This window comes from Antechinus flavipes, chromosome 5 (assembly GCF_016432865.1).
Source record: "Antechinus flavipes isolate AdamAnt ecotype Samford, QLD, Australia chromosome 5, AdamAnt_v2, whole genome shotgun sequence".
NCBI lineage: Eukaryota > Metazoa > Chordata > Mammalia > Dasyuromorphia > Dasyuridae > Antechinus > Antechinus flavipes.
This window is the reverse complement of record NC_067402.1, coordinates 60,794,847-60,814,630: the sequence shown is the minus strand read 5'-3', so window position 1 is coordinate 60,814,630 and position 19,784 is coordinate 60,794,847. Positions and strand designations below refer to the sequence as shown.

At 37.1% G+C, this 19,784-nt stretch overlaps 1 protein-coding gene across 14 annotated transcripts in view; it reads right to left on the bottom strand.

Annotated features, from left to right (window-relative positions):
- Nucleotides 1–19,784, bottom strand: part of KIAA1217 (KIAA1217 ortholog) — an 887,028-nt gene that overhangs the window by 54,129 nt on the left and 813,115 nt on the right. For 10 of the 14 annotated variants that reach the window (XM_051963016.1, XM_051963021.1, XM_051963020.1 and 7 more), the window contains 2 exons: nt 5,297–5,401; nt 4,742–4,788 (listed from right to left, as the gene is read on the bottom strand). In XM_051963016.1, the coding sequence (XP_051818976.1) occupies nt 4,742–4,788; nt 5,297–5,401 (152 nt within the window). The remainder of the gene's footprint in view (nt 1–4,741; nt 4,789–5,296; nt 5,402–19,784) is intronic. The other 4 variants (XM_051963028.1, XM_051963029.1, XM_051963014.1 and 1 more) reach the window with 1 other exon arrangement.

Below are 19,784 nucleotides of genomic sequence, written 5' to 3'. Positions count from 1 at the left end.
AGAAACAAAATCATTCTTTTCAGACTTTAAAGCTTTAACAGAGCTTTAAAATAACATAGCAAGTGACAAGTCTCTGTGTGGAGGTACATAGATCATCTGTCCTTGTCCCAGTGTTGGGTGATCATGATCATAAGAATAATCTGCATTTCTTTACTATTTAAAGGATTAACAAAGTGCTTTCTTCACAGCAACTAAATGACTCAAGCAGTCAAAGTGGGTATTATCCACATTTTTCATAGGAGAAAATGAAGTCTTAGAGTTAAATGATTTATTTGTGGATTACATAGCTAATATTAGACCGGGTTTTCCTTAATCCAAGTGTGGCATTTTCCCCACCGGTTTATGTGACCTTCTCATGTTCAATTTGAACTCAAATCAACTTAAAATCAGATATTATATATTTATATTTAGACACACATATATGCCTACAACATATGTATGTGTACACAACACACACACATATATATGGTGTATATGAGAGAGAGAGAGAGAGAGAGAGAGAGAGAGAGAGAGATCACAAACTGTGGTTTTATCCATGGATGGAGCTCCTCCTAAGAAATTTCCTTTACCAATTCAGATTAGCCACTTCTCTGCACCATCTAGTCTTAAGGAGCTTCCTAGGAAAGCTGGGAAGTTGGCGTGACCAGGTTCACATAGCCCATATGAGTCAGAAGCAACACCTGGACCCTGACCTTCCTGACACTGACTCTAACTCTCTATCCACTATAGCATGTTGCCTTTCACATAACTAACAATCAGATATCATTTAGTTTATTTGAAAATTCATCCCCGTAAGTTGAGTTAGAAGACTCGACTTTGACCTGGTTGCTGTTTTTTTCCTTAAACTGACAGTAGAATTTATTAAAGGCAAATTAAAATCAGGGATGATAGAATCAGATTGACAGAGGAAGAAGAAAGCTCGGAAATCATTTAGAGCCCAGTTTCTTAAACTGTGGTTTGTGACCCTATATGGGATTTCATAACTGAATATGGGGGTTACAAAATGATGATTTATTATCATTAAATGTTTGCTTTGTATACCTATTTTATTTACTTATGTACTCAAGGTCACATAAAATTTCTTGGGCAAAAAAGGATCGTGAGTGGAAAAAGTTTAAGAAGCCTTCCTCTGGGCTATTTCCCCAGGGTCTTCCTAATGTTTCTGAAACTACACCACACCTGTGAGTGCCAGCCTGTGTCAGGCTGGCCCTCCTGCCATCTCACCCAACCATAGGGGAATACTCTCAGAGTCCCATCAGAGCACAGCAATGACCTCAGGCCATATTTACAGAAGGAGAGATCTGTAAAGAAAGTTGTAAAACTACAGGATGGGATTGGAGTCAATGCATTATAATGGACAGTGCAGTGAACCAGGACATATGTCCCCTCTGGCAATTACTGCCATGGAAGTGAGAATATCACATGACCTCTCAAAATTTCCATTTTCCCACCTGTAATGGAGGGGCTGTGCAGTACAATCAACAGTGTGGAATTTTTGAATTTGTCTTTTAAAACATTATTCTGAGAAGGGGTCCATAGGCTTCACTACACTGCCGAAGAAGTCCATGATACAAAAAGGATGAAAACCCCCTAAATTAGGTGATCCCTTCCCAGTCAAACACTCTATGATCCGAGTTGTAAGTCCTTGCTATTCTAGCCAACTGGGGACAAAGTTTTGGTAGACCCTCCTCCAATAGTCCTGGATTTGGAGACATGGGGCATCTTTAAAACTGTTATTTTAAAAATCTTTTAAGATTTTCATTAAAAACAAAATAAACAAACAATAAAAGTAACTTATTAAGAAAACAATCAACTTTAATGTGTCTAGGTGAAAGAAATTAGGTTGTCTTGGGAAACCCCTAGATTTGGAATCAGAAGTCTTAGACTTAAATACAGTTGCTTACTGTATGATCTCCACCCACTGGCATCTCAGTTTTTTCATCAGTAAAGTTGGACTAGATCAGGGCTTCTTAAGCTTTTTAAATTTTGTCTGAGAGATTTTTACATGATCCTGGGAATTTTAGGTATACAGATAAAACACTGATAATAAATCATAATTTCTGGATCCCCACATTCAGTGATGATTCCATTTTCTTCTCCTAATCCTGAGTTAGCCTTCATTAGGATTCAATTTACCCATCTACAAAATGGAGTCAGTAACTTCTGTCTAGTCATTTCTTTCCTGGGATGTTGGCTAATCTTTACAGTAACTGAAGCCTCCATGAACGGATACTCTCAGGGGTATGTTTGTATTTTGAGCTGGATATTGTGTACTGAAAAGCCTTAAACTAAATGGAAATAGCTCTTAAGGCAAGTTAATTGACCTTTATGAAAGAATCTTAGGTACTCTTTCATTATGTGGTGGGAATGGGATTTCAATGGCTTTACTAGAGCAAAACCTTCTTGACCAGGGTCTAAATTGTTCCCAGAACCTTGCAGCTAGAAGTAATTTCTCTCTCCCCTGGATTTCCTGCCTGTCATACATATTTCTCTTAAGCATTTGATGTCTCTTCTGTATCATGGTTATTTACCAGACTGTATTCTCCTTGAGGACAGAAGTCTTACTGAAAATCCACGACGACTTCTGGGTGTACTCCCTCTAAAAATGCAGGTGGGAGCTCCTCCACACTCTAATAAAAGTTTTAATGAGCTGTTAACCAAAAAGTCATCACCATCTGGTACACAAGCGATGAGATGAGTAAGATCAAGTCAATGACTGGTCTGATCCTCCAAGCCCTTCCAGCTCACTGGACCCAGAGAGCTGCAGACCCTTGTGGATGGCATGCTAGTCTGGGAGCTAAGGGAGCCGGATTCAAATATTGCCTTTGATAGCTATGTGACTCAAGTCACGTAAGCTATATGTGCCTCTGGCAACTCTTTAGGACTTACTGATAAAGTGATAGCCACGTTGCTCTCTGCCCCAATGGAAGAATTTCCACAGAGGGAGTTTTCTGAACCTTTGCGCATTTATGGAAAACCAGCCAGAATTTGTCTTCCTTACATAGCTGACAAGAACTCAGAATAATCTCATTTCACATCATGATGATGGCATGGATGAGCCTTTCTTGGAAGCCAGTTTGTGGGCATTTAATAAATATTAGTGAAATGGATGATGTAAAGGGATAGGGAATCAAACTGGTAAATTTAGCTTCACAAATTCCAAAGTTTCATCCTGATGGATCATATTTTCCTCTGATGAATCTCAGCTGCAAAATTCTCATCCTATCTCCTAACTATAGCTCTGCAAGCTAATTCTAACCTGATGGGGGAAAGAGCTCATTTTTCTGGTGATTGCACTGGCTAAAGAGGCTAAGTGAATTCTCCCAGTGCATTTGGCAGGATGAAACTCTTACTGAATGTAATTAAAGGTTATTAAACTCCTCTGCCCTTTTCCCACAGAAGTCACATATTAATCCTAATGAATGTGGTCCATTTATTTTGCCTTTCTTTGCCCACCCCCATATTCTTTCCATTTCTCTACTAATCTCACTTGTGAAACATGGGGGTACTTGGGCAGGAGGAGAGATACTGATCCCTGAGAAGGGACTAAATTGTGTTTGATAACAGCCATGTGACATGACTGTTTAGCCTTGTAGAGAGGCCACATGAGCATTCTCAAATTGATAAATCTGCAGGGATGATTTCTGGGAGATTTGCAAAAAGGTGATACCATCTCCAATTTATCTATAGCTTAAGGGACACCTGCCCCATGGAAGTTTGTGGGATAGATAGCCCAGTTAATATCATCCTTGAGATCTGCCAGATGTGAAACACTCTTTTTTCAAAGAGATCAAGCATTTTTCCAGAGAAGAGGAAAAACATGACCACTTTAAAAAAAATCTTCAGATATATCCTGATATATACTGTATCTTTTAAGAAGTCTCTAAGAAGTTTCAGGTTTTTTGCTCAAATGATTAATGAGCTCCTATTCTAATTTAATTTTTAAAAATGAGTCATATTTATACAAATGAACTGTAATAAAATGTATTATATAGAAATGTCTTACAGATGAGGAAACAGAAGCCCAGAGAAGTTTGTAATTTATTCAAAGTCACACAGCTATTAATCAAGGGAGTTAAAATTCAAACTCACATCTAGCTGAGCGCTCTCTTTCTTCCTTGAGTCTTACTTCTATCTTTTAGTCACTGCAGTACATTCATGATAGCTGTTGTCTTGAAAAAGAAATTTCATAACCTTATTCATACCAAGACACTGACTGGAGAATTAGGAAACTTGGGTTCTAATACCTGTTGAGTAACTTACTGGCTATGTAACCTGTGTGTGTGTGTGTGTGTGTGTGTGAGAGAGAGAGTGTGTGTGTGTGAGAGATGGACTTTTTCTCAGAATAATATTTTTAAATAGTTGAAGGAAATGCCAAATTTAAATTAGAAATTAATAGGAAAAAATGCAGTTTTCCCCCCAACCAAGATCATGGACCTTGACTTGAGGGTTCATATATCACAGGTTAAGAACCCTTGGAGTCTGTAATCACTAAGGTCCCTTATAGATCTAACATCCAACAGTCTTAATAACTTTATGAGTTACCTCTCCTAGGACTATTTTCATTTGAAAAGACCATAGGGAAAAGTTAACACTTAAATACAAAGGAATTAATCCATAATCATGGATTTTCATGTGTCAGTTGGAGAGATATTTGGCAGAAGTATCTTCCTGAAAAGTCCACGGTTCCTACTAGGTAACTGATGTGTTTCTTCTCTTACAAATCCATTGGAAGACTTACCTGCACCATCTGGGAGGCTCTTGTTGACCATCGTCTTCATCTTCTCACTGAATAAAAAAGAACAAACTTAGACAGAATGCTCAGACTGGATTTTCTCTCTCTCACTTTTACTATGTAAGCAACCAGCAAGAATCAGTGATGATATTAGGCAATGAGGGTGTTCTAGCATCACAGCATAAGCACTGATTGGGATGGACAAGGCTTCACAAAGTAGCATTCCTTAACTGCCGGTGAAATGTGGCTGGAGAGTATTCATGATTTTCCAAATGCACGGTGAACATGGGAGGGAGGAGAAATGTAAATGGCGGTTGCAGGAACTGAGCTGTGTAACATCCATGAAATCCCCATGCACTGGAAAGCCCATTTACCTTTTTTGACCCCAAGTTTTAACTTGCATTCTCACAATAAACAAAGCAAACCCACAATTCATAGATGGGTGAAATTTTCCACTTTATAATGATTATAAGGAAATCGATCTGGGCTGATGAATTATTTTAATGATTAAAGAGAAACAGATTTCATGATTTGCGAATTTTTAAATTTTTTTTCTTTTACCTAGAAGCATCTTTGCTATTACTTGTATTTGGCCCTTTAAAAAGCGCAGACTGAACAAGACCAGTTAAGCTGGCAATCTGTTTCTCCATGGCTTGCATCCTCTCTCTGTAAAACAAGAGAATTGTTTGTTAAAGCTTTGTTGATTTTCTTCAGACTCATTTTTCTAGGTGAATGATCACCTATAGGATTATTAGGGTACCACTTAGTCTGCTGCAAAAGGTCCTAACAACCTGCTCGTAGGGAAATTGAGAATCTACAAATGCTCTGTGGAGATCAAGGGCAGATTATCAGAGGTTAGCAGCAGTGATCTCATTGGAAAGGCACTTTTAAAGATCAGCTAATGCCTCCTGGAAAACTTAGGGAAACATTCCTTCATTGGAAATAATTCTGCCTCTATTGACATAGAGATTTTCATATTGACATATGCTTTCACCTGTCTCTGTTTCTTTGGTTCCATATTATTTTACCCAACACAAAAAAGGAAGCTATATTTCTCATCTGGGAAAACTGTAACTGCTCTGGTAAAAATGACAGAGGTGTCTGTTCATTTTGTTAGGGGGAAAAAAAAACTTGTTCTGTGGTCATAGGGAAATGTAAATGAAAACAGCTGCTCTTAAAAAGACTACAGAATGATGTAGTTGAAATCAATGTGTAAGTAAAACGCAGAGAAAGCTAAATGAGGTCAAAAGGACTTCAATCCAAGCTTAAATTAGTAGGAAGTAATCAGGGGAAAAAAATCAATAATGACATCAATTGGCTGATCAGAAGACACTTGCTATATAGAGTTACTTGGCCACTATTGTCTTTAAAAAAAATGACTTTAGGGAGAAAATAAGCAGGGAAAACTACTGAAAGCTCTTAATGTGAAAGCAGAGAGGATCAGAGTTCAAATTCTGCCTTTGATACTTAACTAATTATGTGACTTTGGGAAATTACCCTTACTATCTGGATCTCTAGCTTCTTCATCTATTGGACTAAATAGCTTCTCGGTTCTCTCCAAACTCTAGATCTAGGAATGTCCTGCTTTATTCATTAATGATAAATAGAACAGGTATGATTAAAAAAACCATGCAGAATTACTTCCTATGTATAATGGATATCATATTGCTTGCCTCCTCAATGGTTGGTGGAGAGACTAGAGGGAAAATAAAAATTTGGAATTCAATTAAAACATGAATTTATAAAATCCAACAGAGAATTAATTACTTTGGTCCATATGCTGAACCTGACAAATAAAAACCTTCTATTTCAGGAAGCACAACTTGGTATATATGGTCAGGGCAGTAATTCCAGATGGAACTAAGTGAAAAGCCTAGTTCTCAGAATGGGAGTTAAGGTTTTCTAATGCAGTCTGTCACAGGCTTAGAAAAGATTAAAGTGATCCTACAAAGCCAAGGCTTTGTCATCTTAGGGAAGGCCCGAGTGTCAGGGACTGTAAGTCTGCCAGTCCTGACATGTGCCACTGACTCACTGGATGACCTCGTGTCGGTGATTATTAGAGTGGAACTTGTGGCCTCTCTGCCCAGGAACCACCAGGCTCCATCTCCAGCTAAGCTTCTTAAATGGGCTCAATCTTCCATCCTGAACACAATGTAGGTTCTCCCAGCTCAGGAAATGGCAAATCACACCATTATTTTTGCCAAGAAAATCCCAAATGGGGTCTTCAAAGAATTGGACACAACTGAAGAACATCAACATTTAAAAGTTTGTTGTGTTAATTTGTGTTTTTGGACCAAAAGCTAGGACATATGGTCTTAGCCAAAAATAAATAAATAAACAAAAATAAATAATAATAAAAATTAAAAAAACAAAACAAAACAAAAAAAAAAACAACAACACTTTTTATCACCTTAATCAGAACTGTCCCAGGAAATCCTGAGCATATGGTCACTATGGGTACAGGGCCTATCAAAATGAACAATGAACATGCCAATGTTAAAACTAAAAAATTCATTAGAACATACCACTAGTCATACAAACTATAGTGACCATCCTGTGGATTATGGATGCACACTGTGTGGTTATGGCCAAAATCACTTAAAGAAAGTATTTTTTTTTTGATACATGGTAATGAAAAAACCTTTTTCCTTTCCTATTTAATCATCAAAGTGTTTCTGGTTTCAGGATTCATTTGAGGGAGATTATCTGATTTATAAATTCATAAATAAGATTGTCTTTCCATTTCATGGTTGGTAATCTGGAAACAATTTTATGGTTTAACTAAATTACGGCAACTCAAAGCTTATACAGGCTTCTCTATGAAATGTTATGAAATATGCTTTAATATGAAAGAGGAAAAGAGGAAACTAGTGGAGGAAGAGAAATTAAACAGGCCCTGTCATTTTATTGAAATGACAATTTCGCACATTAATCATTTGAAGAATGCTAAAGAGAACACACATGTCAATATTGCTGTACTTTAAGGAAATACAGGATTGGTATAACTACTGAGGATACCAATAGTTTTTAAAATGTTCTATCTATACCGCGAGCTACCTTACTAATCTGGTAAACTAGTCATCCAGTTTCTCCAAATAAAACTGCAAGTAAGGATATCTTTAGGAATCTTCTCCAGGTTTTAAATGCCAAGAGAAACAAAAAGTTCAGAACAGAGTCAGAAAATATGCTGATGCAAAGTATAGAAGACCTGTTAGAGTTCAAAATGTATCACTGTCTCTTGTAGAAATGCAGAAGATGAAGCAAGATGTTCTATCATTTTCCTTTCTATTTTTTCGATTCCTTCCCATTCCATTTAATTCCAGTCCATTGAGTAAATATCGATTACATGCCTACTGTATGCAAGTCACTGAGTCTAGCATTAGGGAAATGGATCAAATATGAAAACTTCTGTTCCCAAGAAAATTTAAGTTCCTACTACAAAATAGGTGCATGATAAATGCTTGTGTATTGACTGTTGTTGGGAGGAGGTGGTGGGTAAGTAGATAAAACAGTAATGAAGGTAATTTTGATTCAACTAAAATCTGATTAAGTACAAAGGAGATGATAGAGAGGAAGATAAGGGAGAGTTAAGAAGGCATTGATTTCTTCCAAATGGTATCAAGAAAGACTTCACAGAGAAAGTGGTACCTAATCTGGGAGTTAAAAAAAAAAAAAAAAGAATCTTTCAACAGGATATTGGGGGAGATGATTCCAGTAGTAGGCAGGAATATGTACAAATGTCCCCAAGAAAGGAAAAAAATGATGTAATAATTAGTCCATTTTAGCTTGAATAAAAATACATGGAAAGTCTCTGAAAAAAGTGGATTACAGGTAGATGGTAAAGGGCCTCAAATATCAGATGATAAAGTTTACATTTAATTCAGCAAGAAAAAAGAGGATAGTTGAGTGATCAGACCTATGCAATAGAAATATTACTCTGAATGAGGCGGATTGGGGGGGATTGGAAATTGGAGGAGGGAAGGCGATTAGCAAGCTTTGGCAGTAGTCCAGAGGAAAGCAAATAAGGGTTTGAAATAGGATAGTAGAATTGAGAGATATTACAGAGGGTGAAATCTGAAAGCCTTGGCAACTGATGGATGCACACTGTGTGATTATGGCCAAAATCACTTAAAGAAAAAACTTTTTTTTAATATATGGTAATGAAAAAAACTTTTTCCTTTTACTATTTAATCATCAAAGTGTTTCTGGTTTCAGGATTCATTTGAAGGAAATTATCTGATTTATAAATTCATGGATGTGTGACATAAAGATGATTTAAGTTTCAAGCTTTGGTAACTGGGAGAATGGTAGTAACTGTTCTCAAAAAAAGGAAGGTAGGAAGGGGAAAAAAAGTTTATTGAAAACATGATGAGTTCCATTCCAGATTGAATTTGAAATGTTGGGACAACCAAAAGATAGATCCTATAGTCATTTAGAAATGTAAGCCTGACACTCAGGGGGGAAAAGCAGACGAGATGTTGATTTGAGAATCTTTTTCAGAGATAATAATTGAAGCCACAAGAATGGATGAGATTAGATTGCTAAGTATAAGAGGGCAGGAAGAGAAGAAAAGTGGGCCATAGTCAGGACCTTATAATATACTCACTCTTAGGAGACAAAAGCAGAAGAACCAGTGAAAAAGTCAGAGAAATCAAAGAGGAAGGAAAAAGTTCAAGATAAATTTGTAATGAAAGCCAATTGGGAGGAAATTTAAAATATCAACTATTACAGAAAATTCTGAAGATAAATTGGAGGAGAGGCTGTGGGATTGGCAACTGGTGACTTTGGAGATAGCTTTTTCAGTAAAGTAGTAGGAACTGCCAACCTTGGAACAGAATGAAGAATAAGTAGGTTGTGAGGAAGTAGAAAGCAACAACAAGAGTATTCTGGTTGTGAAACAGGAAAGAGAAAGCATGATACATGAATAGGCAACAGAATCACAGGTAAGCTCTTAAAAGCCCTTTTCAAGCTGGTCATGATTTATTTTTCCAGTATTATAATATTTCCCTTCCTTTGATAATTTTTCCATCTATACATCTATACTTGAGCTCTTTACTGATGAATGTCTCATAGTTCTCATTTACATATGAATTTAACTTAAAGGCTTATAAGAAAAAAGAAAACATTGAAAACATTTGTTTATGTTGCAACTCTGGGTATTGCTAAACATTCCTGAAAAGAACCTTGTAGGCCAAATCTTTAAATAGCCACAAGTTGCACTCCTTCAGGGGTTGGAAATTGTAGAACCGAGCAGATGGAGGTAATAAAGGTCAGGAATCAGAGTGATCTTAGTCTTAGAGTCACTAACTATAGCAACCAAAAACATAACAGAGTTGAAAAGTTGTCTGAGAAAAAAAATCCCAAAACCAAAAACACCTTATCTCTTCACAAAAATAGTAGCCAGCAAGATGCTTTAATGGCTTCCTAAACCGCATCTCATCACCAAAAGGATGGCTCTGAATTCTATTTGATTTCATTTTTAGTTTCAATTTTTTTTTCCATCTACCTTCCCCATCCCACTAAGGCACGAAAAATAAAACTTACTCCAAGTATGTATAAACACACAAAACAAATTTGTGTACTACCTATGCAGATGAATAGCTTTACATTAAAAAAAAAGTTAAAAGGAGGAGTCATTAATAGATGGCCTCTGGACTTCCCTTCTTGATCATGATCTAGAATCCTCTCATCCATGGTATTAGATCCATGGTCTGATTGATTCAAAGAGTATATATGGGGAAATTCAGTTGCCCTGGGAGCAGAAGCATGGATGGATACACTGACAGGTCCTGGATTATCCATGTTATGTGAGGCAAGTCCCTTGGACAATGGATATGAAAAAAAAAATAAAGCCCTTTGTCTAACACAAGTTGAAGGGGCAAAATACGATTAGTTGAAAAAATTCATTTGATCATGTTTCTCTCTCAGAGACTGTGTATATGGACGCAAGATCACTGTGTGTACTGACAGCAGAGATCTAGGTTTGATTGTTGTTTAGATTGTGTGACCCAGAGAGTTACTTAGACCAGATGAATCTCATTTTCTTCATCAGTAAAACAAGGACAAATGAGAACAAGTCATACTTGTCCCAAATTCTCAGAAGATTAAATGAGATACTACATATGCAGTACTTTGCAAACCTTAAAGTACTTCAACTTTTATCAGCAGTGAGTTCTTTTACTTCTCTGGGACTCAGTTTCTTCACCAGGAAAAAAAAAGAGAATTGTTGAAGCTCAAAACCCCATGGAATTCTAAATTCCTTACTTTTATAACCTCTTCCGTCTCTCTATCCTATCTCATCTTTTTCTGTCTCTCTTAAGCCTCTGTCCCATTACAAGGAATCGAAAAGAAAAAAGATAGTTCCATCATAACTCTCCCAATGTCTTCTGGGGAAGCAATATGTATAGCTAAATCTCTTCTGACTTGAAAATCCAGACCTGAATGGTCCTGTCATTTCTATAGTCTTATAGAACTTACAGCCATTTCTCCTTGTAGGCAAGGTCCAAACTATTATTTTGTAGACCGAGCACCTGGCACAGAACTGGTTTCATAGTATGAATAATAAATCGTCAATGGATCAAACAAACACAAAGAGATGAAATAAAGCTTGGGGTGTTCATTTGCCAAATTCCTCAGTCATTTGGGAATTGCTTCTTAGAAAAATAGAATGGGGAGAGACCTATACTTGCTCATCTTTTTTCTTCCTTTCAGAAAGTAATATTTGTTTTTAATGTTTTAAAATATTTAATAATTTCCAATATTCTTTTTAAATTTAAATATTCTTTTCTTTTTAAATTGTGTGTTCTTTCTACCTTTCCTCTGCCTACTAAAAAGGCATGCAACATATCTATTACATATGTGAAATCATGCAAAATATATTATTTGCTTATTAGACATATCATAAAAACATAAAATAAGGAAAGTGAGAAAATTATCATTCAATTTGCATTCAGAGTTCAGTTTTTCATCATGAGTCCTTTGGAATTGTTTTGGATTATTATATTGATCAGAGCAGCCAAGTCTTTCACAGTTGATCATCATCATTACTACATTGTTGTCAGTATCCAATGATCTCCTGGTTCTTCTCACTTCACTTTGCATATGTCTTGCCATGTTTTTCTGAAACCTTATTATTTCTTATATCATAATAGTACTCCATCACAATCATATGTCACATGTTGTTCAGCCATTCCCTAACTGATGAACATCTACTTAATTTCCAATTCTTTGCCACCACAGAAAGAGATGCTATAAATATTTATGTAGATAGATCGATGGACTGATACTTTGCCTTTTTCTTTGATCTTTTTGAGGTACAGACCTGGTTGTGGTATTACCATACCAGAGGGTATACACAGTTTTTATAGTCCTTTGAGCATAGTTCCAGATTACTGTCCAGAATGGTCGGTCCAGTTCACTACTCCATCAATAATGTATTAACATATCCATTTACTTTCCTCTACTCCAGAGTTTGTCATTTTAATAGATGTGAGATGGTATCTCTTAGTTGTTTTAATTTGCTTTTCTCTAATCAATAGTGATTTAGGGTATTTTTTCACATGACTATGGATAACTGATTTCTTTTTCTGAAAATTGCCTGTTCATTTCCTTTGATCATTTATCATTTGGGCAATGGTTCTTTTTTTTTTTTATAAATTTGATTTAATTCTCTATATATTGAAAAATGAGACATTTATCAGAGAAACTTGCTGTAAATTTTTTTGACATTGCTTCATTGTCTATGATACCTTTTAGCAAAATGTAGTTTCCCTGATGATCTCTTTTAGTTAGCTCTATTTTGCCTTTATTGTTTGAGATCATAATTTATACCCCTGGTACTTTTTTTAAAACTTCAAGTGAAACATAATAGATTCTGATCCAGGCCTTTATTTTAATTCTGCATGTGTCTTCCTGCTTCAAATATATCTCTTGTAAAAAACAAATTATTGGATTCTAGTTTCTAACTCATTCTGCTATCCATGTTTATTTTATGGGTGAGCTCATTGCAATCACACCCACAGTTAAGATTATTGCCTTTTGCTCCATCTGATTTTCTTCTATTTTTCATCTTCTAGCTATGTTTTTAACCCATTTCTCTTCAAAAGTCTTTTTTGCTTTTGAAACTGCCTTCCCTTTATCATCTCTCTCTACCTTCCCACCCACCTCTCCACTATGTTTTATACTCTTCTTCTCCAATTCCTTATTGGGTAAAATAGATTTCTGTATCCAACTGAGTGTGTGTGTGTGTGTGTGTGTGTGTGTGTGTATGTGTATGCATGCATTTTTCCTCTTTGAACCAATTCTGATGAGAATAAGGTTTAAGCATTATCTGTCATTACTCTCTTCCCTCTCCACTATAAAAACGCTTCATTGTGAGAAAATTTTCCCATTTCTGCCTCTCTTTTCCTTCTCACAGTGCTTCCCTCTTTCTTATATCTTCATTTTATTTTTCTAGACCTCATTCCAGCATAATTGATTCACATCCATGACTCTGTCTAAATAGACTCCTTCTAACTGTCCTAATGATAAAGTTCTTAGGAATAATATATATATACATATATATCATCTTCTCATATAGAAATATAAACAGTTTAATTTTATTGAATCATTTGCAATTATTATTACGTGTTTACTTTTTATGCTTCTCTTGAATCATGTATCAAATTTTCTACTCAATTTGGGTCAGAAATGTTTGAAAGTTCTCTATTTTATTAAATATGCATTTTCCTCTTGAAGGATTATACTGTTTTATTGCATAAATTATTCTTGGTAATTCTAGCTCCTTTTCCCTTTGGATTATCATATTCTAAGCCCTCTGTTCCTTTAGGATGGAAGATGCTAAAATCTATATGAGCCTGACTGTGACGCCATGATATTTGAATAATTTCTTTCTGACTGCTTGTAACATTTTCTCCTTGATCTGGAAGCTGTGGAAGTTGCTTATAATATTTCTGGGTGTTTTCATTTTGGTATCTCTTTCTAGAGGTAATTGCTAAATTCCTTTCATTTTAATTTTACCCTCTGGATCTAACATATCAGGCAGTTTTCCTTAATTTCTAGAAATGTGATATGTAGGCTCTTTTTTGATCATGGCTTTTATGTAGTTCATTATTTATTATTATTATTAAATTATCTCTCCTTGATCTGGCTTCCAGGACAGTTCTTTTTCAAATGAGATATTTCACTTTTTTCTTCTATTTTTTTCATTCTTTTGACTTTGTTTTATTATTTCTTGATATCTCATGGAGTCATTAGCTTCCACTTGCCCAACTCTAAGCTCTAAGCAATTACTTTCTTCAGTGACATTTTTATATCTCCTTTTCCATCTGGCCTGTTCTGCTTTTTAAGGAGTTCTTCCAGTCAATTTTTGTAATTCTTTTACAAGCTATTAATTCACTTTTCATAATTTCTTGTATCACTCATTTCTTTTTCAAAAATTTCCTCAATCACTCTTGTTTCTTTCTTTAACTTTTCTCTGAAATTCTTGTTGGGCTTGGATTCAATTAGCATTTTTCTGTGAGTCTTTGTTTATAGATGTTTTCCTCTTCTTGTCATCTTCGAGTTTATCTGTTTTTGTTGTTTGCTCATTTCCCCAACCTATTTCTTGACCATGGATTCTATGATAAAGTTGAGCCTTGCTCACCTTGAGATAGAAAGGCACTGTCTAAGCTTCAGGTTTATGAGTGCTGCTACTTTCAGAGTTAAGTTTGGGGATCTGCAATTTTCCAATCCTTCCACGGTTGTGGGATCCAGGTGTGGTCACCAACCTCCTGGGCTGCTCTTTGGTTTTTACCCAGGAAGGACTCCTTCTCAGCTAGCACAGCTCTTGGACTTGGAACTCTGATCCCGACCCCGACCTGCTCCTCTGGGACCTCTAAGAGCTGCTCTTCCCCGCTCTACCCTTGAATTGTGAGACAGAACATCTCTGGGCTCAAAGTTCCCAAAGATGTCACTGTTGAAGCCATCTCCAAAGCCTGCTTCTAGTGCCCCTCCCTGCCCTGAGACCTGACCCAGAATTGTTAATGGACAACAGAATTTCCAAGCAGTGCCTGTTGTACCCAGCGCCAGCAATTTCTTTATGACCAGTTCTCTGACTGCCTTAACATATCTGGGCTAAAGCTCCCAAAGCTGCTGCAGCAGCTCCTGCCACCTTCAAGGCCCACTAGTGGTGCTGGGGCTGGGGCTGTGCTCCAGGGTGACCTCCCACCCCATTGTCACTCTAAGTTGCTTTAGTTTGAAAAAAAGGTCTCTGATGTTTTCGTTCTGCCTCCAAAATTTGATATGAAACGTTATTTTAAAGTTGTTTGGAGGAAATATCATGATATTTCAGCTGTCTGTCTTCTTGTCTTTGTCCTTGAGTTTGCTTATCTCGATTCCCAACATTTATGTTATGATCTGATCAAAATGATGTTAAATTTCATTGTAAAATGCACAGGAGAACCCAGGATCCTTCTACAATGAAGCTAAAGATAGTTCCCCCCCTTCTTCCCAGAAGTATTAAAAGAACACACCCATGTATATGAATAAATCTGTAAACACATGTATGTATGTATATATACATATACACACATAAAATTTGAAGACAGAGAGCTTCAGAGACTCCAAGGCTCCCTCTTACAGTTCTTACTTCTCAGACTAGCAAGGGATTCCCGAGCTTTCCGCTGTATATGAGATATAGTATAATCTGTGCCTTCCATTTCTCTGAAGCTTTGGTCTGCGAAGTCTGCTGATGGTATGATTAAAGAGATATTTTTTAAAGGAAGAGAAAATCATACTTTGGATTATGGATTTAGATCTGGAAGGGAACTTAGAATCTATCCAGTCTAAGCCCCTAGTTTTACAGATGAGGAAAATAAAACATAAAGTGTTTAACTGACTAGTCAGTCACCCTGATAGTTAGTATCACTGACTCCAGATCTAGAGCTCCTTAACGCCTTCAAGGCTGCCTCACCTGAGCGTGAGATCACAGAGATCTTCCATGACCACCCAAAGACATCACATCTAAGATTCTGCCTCATCGAGAATAAAAAATTCCAGAACTGGGATATTTAGGTGGTAGGCTGAGTTGGATATAGAGGGCCTACAAGGTTCACCCCAATATCTTAATTTTTTTTGGTATTGTGTGTCTTAAAAAAAAACTTATAGGTTTAAAGTAAAGATGGTTAAAAGGAATCAAGTTGGTTAATATTCAGTTTCTTTCCTTTGATTAAGGAATAAAAAATAATGAAAAGTTGGCCTCAGGAAAAATAAAATACCCTAAGCATACACCCTAATGAAATGTGCCACTCACACCTATAGTGTGAGCTCTTCTTTATTTAATTCCAAATTTTGGGCTCTAGGTGGAAGCCACTAACTATGTGGGTGGATGGTAAGGAGAGCAAAGCTCGGCTCTGTCCGGGGCCAGTGGATTTCTAGCTCCGTTGGATATGCGCCTTTCCAACAATTTAGCCCAACCAAAGCAAATCCCTGGGCGCCCATCCATCCCGCTTTAGGTCTGGAAGCCATGCTCTGTTTCACAGTACTTTCCTTCCACAGCACATCACGGGCTTAGAAAGGGATTGACAGAAACCCATTACTAGAGGGGGCCCCGAGTGTCATTCCAGCCACACCTTGAACACGGCTCCCCAGAAGCGCCGGCTTCTGAGTCATGTGTGTTCCTCAGCAGAAATCCGGGGTGAGGGCCTTCCACCCCATCCCTCCCCGCAGGCCGTCGGCCTGCCCGGCGTTCCCCAGGAATGATACAACTACCAACTCCTTCCTGCTTTATTTACATTGGCTTTCCCTTCCTTGGGGGCAACTTTTTATTCCAGAGGCCACAGCTCATTTCTGGTACAGGTACCAACTGGAAGAAGTATTTACTCATTCATGATTATAGGCTGCAGGGACTTTGGCTTAGAATTTTCCTGCAAATAAGAAATGATTTTAGGAGCTGGAAGAATATACAGGATCCTATGAATCTATGGAAGTGAGGTCTGGGGTGCTTTGGAGTTGAACAGAACCAGGATGGCCCAATCAGCAAAAAAGATTTTGGGCCTAATGGAAAATCAGCAGGGAACCCAAAAGATAATTTTTATACTAGATCTCTTTTGTTTATTCCTAAGGGAGGGTTTTCTTGATGCTTGTGTTTATGACCAGGGAAGAGGTTCATCTCTCTTTGTATCTGTGATCATTCTCTTTCAATCTCTCTTCAAACGTACATTCTTCTCTTTCCCCTTCCCCTTCTCTCTCTCCCTATACCCCTCTACCCTCAAGAATGTGTGTCCGTACATATACACTAGAGAAAGACAGAGATAGAAGCAAAGATAGAGACCTTTTTCTTCCTTTCTTCTTTCTTTCCTTCCTTCCTTCTTCCCTCCCTCGCTCCCCATCTTTCTGCTTCCCTTTCTCTCTCTCCTCTCCTAATTCCTTCTTTCCTTCCTTCCTTTCTCCCTCCCTCCCTGTCTTTCTGCTTCCCTTTCTTTTTTTTCTCCTAATTCCTTCCATCCTTCTTTCCTTGTCAACTCCCTATTCACTAGGCCATGTGGCATTTCCCCTGTATTTTACAAATAATTACAGAAAATTTGAGCACAGTAGAAGAACCACAAGAATGGACCTCAGGAAACCCGGGTTCTTGTCATGCAGTTGTATGATCTTGAGTAAGTCTCTTGGTTTCCTTGTTTTTAAAATGAGGAATTCTGAGCTGACATTCATTAAAGTCCTTCCAACTCTAATATTCTATGCTTTTAAATTTGGATGGAAAGGAGGAAGTAGCACTGGTCATGTGGGTAGAACCACTGTAGATCTGGCAGGTAACACAGAATTTCTGTGGCTTACTGTCTTTAAAAGTCATCAAATTTGAAGCTCAGGTTAGGCAGATTTTTTTTAAAAAGAAGGCCTCCTCCATACAAAATGAAGCTGTAAAATTCAAGCAAAACCAAGCAGATACAGCACATCTCAATTTAGCTAGAAAGGCCCACCAAGAAACTATAAGTGGTGGATGATTTCTTTTTCCCCCACTCTCATTCCCTCCCTCTAAGGGACACAGCATGAATTGGGGCATGTGGTTAATAAGCTGATTACTGTAAAGAGTAACTAAAAATGGCTCCTTCCCAGGGTCCAATGTAAGAGCACATGCTTTGAATGGAATATATGATTTCTTTAGGACGCTACCAGTCAGTCTGGGGCAATTTCCCCTCTAACCAATAGGGACAAAGGCACAGAGCTTATCTGGATCTCCTTATATTTAAGCTTAGCTCTGCCTTTGTTTTGGTAACTGGTTTCAATCATAAAGATTTGATTGACAGTATCTTACAAGCTGTGTACAAAGTATATTTAGAAGTAGAACATGAAAGCCTTTGCATTTGAAAATTTGTGGCAGATAATGGAGTACTTTTTTTTTTTTTTGAGAGAAACTGGATTGTTTGAAGTGACATGTCATGCTCTGCTCTGTGACAGGTTGCCCATAGCCTTGATGAAATCCCATGGGTTTTCCTCAGTGGCTTGGCTAGCCAGCAAGTTTTACTTAGCATCCATGGTGGATTGTGGTACCTGGGGGAGCCAGAGAAGCAGAGAAAACAGCTTATTCACCAATGCCTCCCTATGGGATGGAAATTCATTTTCTCTAACTGTAGTTAGCTCATAGAGTCTGAAATCACTATATCAAGATGTTTACTTGATAGACACCTTGGAAAAATAGTGAGAGCTATGGAACAGAAAACTGGAAAGGGGCCATGAGGATCCCTAGAGGGAAGATTTATGGTCCTCAAATGGAGGATTGATGGTCCCTGTCTTCTTCAAGCAAGAATCATAATTAAAGAGGAGCTATAACTTTGGAAAGTCTTCAAGATTTTTAAGAGTTTCTGTCTTCATCGATGAGAAGATTTCATTTCATTCAACCTCTCTTTTAAGGAGCAAGTTGGGTTCTTCCTCCTCCTTCCATGAAGTCTTCCCAGATCACTGTGAGTCCAAAAAGAATCTCTTCCTCCCAAGAACTCAGGGTGATTGCTATTGATTTTATTCATAGTAATTTATAACAAACAGGCAGTATCCAATTTATTAATAAAAGGCAAGATTATTTGTTTGTATATTAATTGTTAGGAATTCTGAAACACATATTCTTACAAAAATAATTTTGTCAATGAAGTGTTACTGAATAATCAAATCTCAGAGATGGAAAGTCATACCTGAAAACTCATAGTGTGATCTGATCCAAACAAGCACAGATTAACAGAATCACAGACCATTATGTCAGCAAATCCAACCCTTTACCCAACCAATTTTTACAAAATCTCTAACAGGTATGATATCTATGGAGTGTACAAAATAATTATTCATCTCTCCTGACTTGTTCTTTCCTCAGAGGAACAAAAAGTAAGGATTAAAAACTTCTCTCCTCCCCCAAATCCCTTTATTGTGGATGAGTGTCCACAAGAGCTATTAACTTCTAAATAAACTTTTTGACCATAAAGAATGATGAGTATAAAAAAATTCAAGGAAACATGGGAAATCTTACATGAAGTTATAGAAAGAAAAGCAAACAGGAACAAAAGAATAATATACACAGTGAAATGTCAGCATGGAGAGGAAGCAAAATTCTTGTCAAATAGTCAATATTACTATCGTGCTGTCCAAGTTAAAAGGGCACATCCCCTTTCTGAGAACATTTGATGGATTGTTTCATGGGAAGTAGACTAAAAGGATTTATCAGAGATTTGGTGAAAACTATTGTGGAAAAACAAAAAATGTCAATAAACTAGGAACAAAATGAAATTCTATGACTGTATAAAATTACATAAAACATAGTTTTACAAAGAAAAAATTCACCTATGTATAACTGTCAATATTGTCAAACCTTAGCCTATAATCATATAATTCTATTTTTTGGGGGGGGGAGTGGGAAGGAGAAGAGAAGAATAAAAGGAATTGTGTTTCATCTGTGCAATGGAGATTCCTTTCACTGATTCAGAATGGTGATTTATCTGTAACTTAGTGTGGGAGTTGTTAGGACCTCTGAGAGGGGAAGTCACTTATCCCAGGTAACTCCAAGGTGTTAAAGGTAATATCTGAATCT